At 37.5% G+C, this 7,231-nt stretch overlaps 2 protein-coding genes across 2 annotated transcripts; one reads left to right on the forward strand and one right to left on the reverse strand.

Annotated features, from left to right (window-relative positions):
• Window positions 1–719: 719 nt before the first annotated feature.
• LOC125235859 lies at window positions 720–2,417 on the reverse strand. Its single transcript, XM_048142477.1, has 2 exons — window positions 2,164–2,417; window positions 720–1,787 (listed from the first exon to the last, which is right to left on the reverse strand). Exons 1-2 carry the CDS (start codon window positions 2,222–2,224, stop codon window positions 1,048–1,050), a joined length of 801 nt encoding a protein of 266 aa, XP_047998434.1. The 5' UTR covers window positions 2,225–2,417; the 3' UTR covers window positions 720–1,047.
• Window positions 2,418–2,533: 116 nt separating this feature from the next.
• On the forward strand, window positions 2,534–4,556 carry LOC125235858. Its single transcript, XM_048142475.1, has 2 exons — window positions 2,534–2,684; window positions 3,576–4,556. Exons 1-2 carry the CDS (start codon window positions 2,624–2,626, stop codon window positions 4,469–4,471), a joined length of 957 nt encoding a protein of 318 aa, XP_047998432.1. The 5' UTR covers window positions 2,534–2,623; the 3' UTR covers window positions 4,472–4,556.
• Window positions 4,557–7,231: the final 2,675 nt, after the last annotated feature.

A 7,231-nucleotide genomic window follows, 5' to 3' on the forward strand; every position in this document is an offset into this window, starting at 1 on the left:
AGTAGGTGAATCTAGTAATAAAGATGATGATGACCTGTGGAACTACTGGAAGCAGTGATAAACGCATTTTTTGCGTTGTAGTTTCATCGCTATAGTGAGGGGAAAAGTTTTGTGTTACACTCGGGTGCAAATGTATTTTACTTCTCGTGTGTTAAAAAACTCGCAAGTTCAGGATTCTATTCTCGAACCACTCGCTTCGCTCGTGGTTCAACTATAGAATCCTTTCACTTGCTCGTTTTTCAATTCCACACTCGGCGTTAAAATACAACTTTGCCCCCTTGTATAACAAATAATTATTAAAATAATAATCATAATTGAAATCAGATACATAGTGGTCAGTGAAATTAGATACACATAGATCGAATACTTCGCAGTTTTAATAATCACTACAAAATCAAGGAAATCATTGAGAGGCTATGTGTAATTTTGTAGAGATACTCGATTGAATCAGGCGTTACTTTGCGGAAATCCATGTGAATCAAAATCTAGACCATTACTATTCTCAGCCGCGAATACACAACGTGCTAGTCAGTCAGTGATCATGACAACCAGTCATACCTACTTAGGGCCACTTGCACCAACGAAAATCGAGGGTTAACCCACCATTATATATGGAATTTGACAGTTGACAGCCCACTAACCCTGATGAAGTGTTTTTTTTAGAATGAATAGGTAGACGTTTGACCACGATCACACCTCATGGTAAGTGACGATGCGGTCTACGGTGGAGCACGCTTACCTATGAGATACCTATTTACTCTTGCTTGGTTGGTGCAAGTGGGCCTTATTTGCGTATTTTATACATTCAATTAATTTTAACCCACCACTAAAAATACAAAACTTAAGAGAGTAATGTACTAGATTTTGATTGTAGACATACGTCTTATTAATAGAATTACCAACTAAAACACTTTGTGGTAGCAACTTTAGACAACTTATACAACTTTTTTCCGATCGAGTATATGATGTTGTTTGACTCATCGAAAGTCATAGCGTCGGGAGCTATACCAGTTACGCGTTTCAATGTAGACTGCGCGAAAATTTTACCTAAGTCACTTTATATATCCCATCTACATGCCAGGCGTACACTGTTCCCTTCATATCAACAGTCAAACCTCTGATGAACCGTTCAGTTGATAATCTTACGTCTTTCTGGCTTTTACTTCTAAATGAAATCCACAAACCAGTTCCATTTAAATACACAACATTAGACCCTGCATCCAGAACAAACTTCTTTATCATTGTATCTCCTAATTGAACTACATAATATCCGTCCACATATTTACATATTCCATTATTATCTGACGTAGTAAAATACATATAATCCTTTACAGCAAGATCAGTGATCACATTCGGCATCAAACCGAAATACTTTGGACTATGTCTAGAATCATCAACAACCCATATACCTTCGGTACCACCTATGTATATTTTTTTCTCTTTCTGGTTTATATCAAAGGGCCCAAAGTTGAACTGCCAGCCAGGGACACCAGGGATGACGCCAAATAAAGTGGGATAGCGTAACGATACGAAGCCAATATTGGAGTATTCTTTATCACTGATCTGCGGTTCGAAGGTGTAGTACAGAAAGTGAGTAGACTTCATAATGCTCATCCTTTGGACGATGGGGTTTTCACCGAAGGGGGCGTGGAGCTCAAACAACTCTGTGTGGTTGTAGCAGACGTTCTCGATTTTGACGCAGGAGTAGCAATATTCGTTCTGATTCACCACAGCTTGGTCGACGATGCTGGGGGCCACTGTGCTCACATCCAGCAGAAAGGAGAGTGCTGGAAAGAAAGCTACATACTTTAGTTCTTTGGTCGTGAATTCATTCTATATTGACGCCCCTGAACAATCCAAATTAGCCCAGAGACTTCTAGGATTGCATGTATAATGCGTAGTTACGTTAACATTTTTCTGGGCTTTATAGTGTTGTTAAAAGTCCTTTAAATTTATACTAAACCTAAGCAGGGCAAAAAGGTAAAACAGTGAGATGTGAGATGTAAAAAAACTACCCTCGTAAAATAACGTAACAAACTTAAAAAAAAAATGAATATTCGACTAAATTAATTTCGATTTAAACTTTTAAAAATGCCGTTCTAATAAATTAAAGTACTAGCTGAAAATATGAACTGGATTCAAAATAAGATGTCTATGGCTTACCAGAGCTCCATAATGTTTGAAGCACCAAAGTGGCAACAATCACCGATAGTGCACGACACATAGTGACACACTTTCAAATGCACCACAAAAATGTAATTTTTCAAATGTATTTTTTGCCAATGATGTTGTATTTGCTGTTGATTTTGTAATGATGCTTTGACCTTAAAACAAATAAAAGCTGTAATTTTGATAATATTAATTAATAATTGAATTGTAGGTACCTATTTAATGTTAATTTGAACAATAATTGTTCTATGCATTTTTCGACAGTTTGTTATCCTATCGGGTTAAAAATGTTTTTACGTGTATATTAATGCTGATTAAAATAATGAAGATCATTATAATTTTGATTTGTTTTCATAACTTCCGTCAACACTGATTACTAGTATTGCAAATTGGCTAATTAGTGCAGGGTATAAATTGGCAAATATAAATTAGAGGATGCATTTGAAATTGCATCATGGGTCGTGAACTGTCGTGGGTTGTTGCCACGCTGGTGCTGCAAGCAATATGGGGCTGTGGTAAGCATATTAGCTACTAGTTTCTTATGTGATAGTCGCCAAACGAGTAGACGAGTCAGCGATAATATCTGATACAAAAAGTTTCTTCTTCAACCTAATGGTTTCCCGGCCTAGCGCCAGGGTCCGCTTTCCTGCTCAGCCTTCTCCACTTTGAATCTTCAATCCTGATGTATTGTTCTCTTCCATGTCCCTGATCAACGTCCAGCAGCGCTTCTTAATGAAGGGCCTTGGACGGTGAGGTTGAATCTGTTTCCGACGTAGTCTACCGGTCTTTGTGGCCATACCATCGGAGGCGACTTTCCTGCAGTATCGCCAACGGATTCGAGTAGATGTGTTCGATATGCGATCTAGTCGCGTAACGCCACACATCCACCTTGCCTTCCAAAAGCAATGCCTTCTGATACAAAAAGTTTATTTTAAGAAAATTATTTGTTTTTGATTTGTATTGCGTTTTACTTTAAATTACTTCTAAACTTCATTATTTCTAAATCGAGGAAAATTGTTTATCATTCGTTATCACGTTAATCTTTACGTAAAATAATTTTCTCTCTAAAAGCCATGTTATGTATCATTATTTTTACAAATATACGAAAAACATAAAACTACGGCTAAAAGCCTCGAGAAGATTTCAGTCTCAGTTGGAAGGGTATCCACTATGGGACAAGAAACTCTTCATCCATGCATTAAAAAAAAAAAAACAAGTACAATATCTTCTATTTACCAGCACATAATAGAGGATTGCCTTGTGACGCGCCATGCCAATGGACCTGGTCACCCTTAACGATGAAACCAATAAATGGCTGATTGGACTTAATTTTAACCTATGAATGTTTCTGTTCTTTGCCATACGACAAAAAATGTACCAAAGCTAACCTTTCGCTTTGATTTCAGCGTTTTCCTCTCTGCTGGGCCCGCGCACTGCGGCCACCAACATCGACAACAACGACAACCAAGACCAGCTGAACACCAATGAATATTGCCACACTTGCGTCAAGATCGACAGCCTCTGCTACAACCACAGCTACTTGTTCCAACTCCCCGCCCCCTTCGGCGACCACCCCTTCGTTAAAAGAATGGCCATCATGCAGGCTACCAACGTTCTATACTACAACTTCCAACCCGCGTTCGCTGACAAAGAATACTCCAAAGTCGCCTTCGTGTCTTTAAACAATCCACAATATTCCGGCGTCATCTCTGGCTGGCAGTCTTACAACTTCGACACCTTCGATATCAATCAGAATGAGAAAAAAGTCTATCTTGGGGGCTCCGACGGTATATGGGTTGTCAATTCTACCAGCCGCTTCCCCTCATTCTATGGCATGAGGAAGAATCTCATTACTAACATTGTTGTTAAGGACTATGTGTATTTTACTAGCGCTGAGCGTAAAGGTATCTACAAATATATAGACGGGTATTATGTCGGACAGTTTGTAGATAAAAAGATAAATTATTTTGTAATGGATAACAGATACGATACTGTGTATTTAAATGATAGCGGATTGTATATTTCATTCAGTAGACAGACCCTGGAAGATGTAAGGTTGACAAGGCAACGGGTCATTGGAGGTTTGACTGCCGACAATAGAGGAACGGTGTACGTCTGGCGAGTCGACGGGTTGTATAAAATTTCTTTAAGTATACATCTTTCCCAGTCTACATTGAAACGCGTTTCGAATATAGCTCCCGACGCTATGACGTTTGATGAGTCGAACAACATTATATATTCGATTAGAAACAACTTGTACAAGTTGACTTTGGTACCGACTAGCAAGTGTTTTGGTTTGTAGGTAATGGTATCCAATTGAAGATTAACTAGTATCTCTTGAAACTAACGTATTTTCTATAACTTGCTTTGCTTTCCATGAATTTATACATTTAAGATAGGATAACTTAAGAATGTATTTACTTAATTAATGTAATCTTATGTTACCTTATTGTAAATAATGCTTCAGTATCTTTTGAAAAAAAACGAATTTTGCTTTTTGCCTTTACTTGGCTTGGTTTTAACCGAAAACAAGAGATCGTTCTTCAGTGCGGACACTTGTCCAGTGCTTATATAAAAGCAGCCGTAGGCACTGGTCCCATCAAAAGCTTCCATCGATAGAAACGAACAAAATATAGTCTAAAATCGAAACAAGATGTCATATATTAAAGAAAAAATGACGGACCAGTGGCGAAGGCCGGATTCGAACCGGCGTCTTTAGCAATCCGGGCTAACGCCATGAACCCCTAGGCCACCCCGTTACCCCGTGACATCTTGTTTCGATTTTTAATTTATATATAGTAGTGTGACTTAAAAACACAAAATCAAAATATTTGTTAAAAACACCAAAGATATAATTGATAATGAACATATTTACATAATTATATAAGAAACTAAGACTAAACTTAAAAAAAGCTAGCTAATGTCTAAAATAGGCCAAATTCTTGAGGCATTGTACAACAGTCCCGATACACAGTTCTTGGCGACATTTCCTCGCTGTATCGCAATGCTGATGCACGTTGTGCGGATTAACGATTAACTTTAACTTACGTTAAATTTGTCGCCAACGATTAACTTAACTTTGTTAAAATAATTTGATTTGTTCCCATATTTGCGTTGCGTAAAATATAGTCGCTCCTGTCTCCAGTGTAAATAAAAGAGACGCGATGTCAGCGAGAGCGAGTTTATAAATAGTTTGTCGTCGAGCGACTTTTGATCATTTCTATCGCCGATAGTTAATCGTTTAAGTACGCTTTTGGTGGGATTACCTTACAATGTGTAGTATGACTTTGACTTTGAACGGTCACTGACCGGTGTTAAAAATGTTATAAAATAATACGTAACACGCTTCAGTTGCTCTGTTTTTAAACAATACAATTGGATTTACCGCATAATGTTCAAACCATGAATAATGTTCTGGAATAGTGTGCTTTTTGGTCAACACTTAAAGCTGATTTTACGGAGGTAAACTTTTGCGTGTTACACTTTTTACATTGACTTACTTTTAAATTGAATTGTTAGACAAAGTTACGTGAGGGACTGGGATAAATACAATATATTGGTTTCTATATGATGGTGTACTTACTCAGCCCTGGCACATTCGTAACAGTAACTCGATAAAACTCATTCAATTTTGTATTAATGCAGTGGCTGTCACGGTTGCCGTTGTTATGCGTGGTGTGGCAGTATTGTCCACATTTTGTGTAAGTGATAATTGGTTGGCTTTATTCGTAATCACAGTGTGAATCGACAGACATTTCCAATATGGAAATGGTGATGGGTTACAAGAGTTCGGAAGCCTCAGTGATCAAGAGTTCGATAACAGAATATAACGGTTCATTTTCTCATACACTCGTTTTTGCCACTAAAACTTCTGCCTCAGTTTGTTTTCAATCACCATTACAAATTTAACAAATTTGATATAAGTCCGACATCCTATATCGGATCGGAACTGTGACCTATGACAAATATACTAAAATAGTTCTTGAACCCGTTAGCGTAGATTAACCATTATAAGATCATAAAAGAAATTACTATTGATAGTGTCAATTGACTGACTTATAGTGTTAATATTAACATAGATAACAGAACGAACTGACACTATCAATAGTAATAGTAACATGATCTAATATTTACTGTTTTATTAACGGACTAGCTTTTGCCCGCAGCTTCGCTCGCGTTAAATTCGAAAATATGGAAATGCTCCATACAAACTTCCACCCCCCATTTTAAGGAAGTGAAAGGTTAGAAAGAGACAAAAAGTAGCCTATGTCACTCTCCATCCCTTCAACTACATCCATTTAAAAAATCACGTCAATTTGTTGCTCCGTTTTGCCGCGAAAGACTACACTTTCCATCCTAGTTTCTGCCCACGGCTTCAGAAAGAGACAAAACGTAGCCTATGTCCTCTCCATCCCCTCAGCTATTTTCAAAAAAAATCACGTCAATACGTCGCTCCATTTTGCTCCGTTTTGCCGTGAAAGACGGACAAACAAACAGACACATACACTTTTCCATTTATAATATTAGTATGGATATATCAGTTGAATTTTTAAAATTCTGCGTATTTTTATCGTTTAAAAAGGAGGTTAGTCACTCAGAGACATCCCTTACTTCGAGCGGGTAAAATAAAAAGTTAACATTTTGTAAACCAACTGTTCTTACATCGCTATACGCTTATGCAAAAATGGCTGATTCAGACATAACAGCTTTTTATCGATTTTGATACGACCAAGAAACATCAAGAATATCGCTTTATTTCGAGAACCAATCAGCACGAGCTGCACGAGCGATCTTCATGTATATCAAAATAAAAACTTAAGCTATTCAAGTATTTTTTTTATTAGGTAACTAGCCTTGAAACCATTCCCTTATTTCCCCTAATATGACCTAGTTATATGTGTAAACGTGAGCATAACATATTACGAGCACCCGGAGGCGTCGTCAATTCTTTAATTCACGTTGCGTATACGTGTCTTTCCACTACAAAAGGCCCCTCAAACTTAAAATGCAATAGTCTATGAAATTCCAACATGAATTCTGATGAAAAAGTCCTCTAAGCTAT

This window comes from Leguminivora glycinivorella, chromosome 18 (genome assembly GCF_023078275.1).
Source record: "Leguminivora glycinivorella isolate SPB_JAAS2020 chromosome 18, LegGlyc_1.1, whole genome shotgun sequence".
Classification (NCBI taxonomy): Eukaryota; Metazoa; Arthropoda; class Insecta; order Lepidoptera; family Tortricidae; genus Leguminivora; species Leguminivora glycinivorella.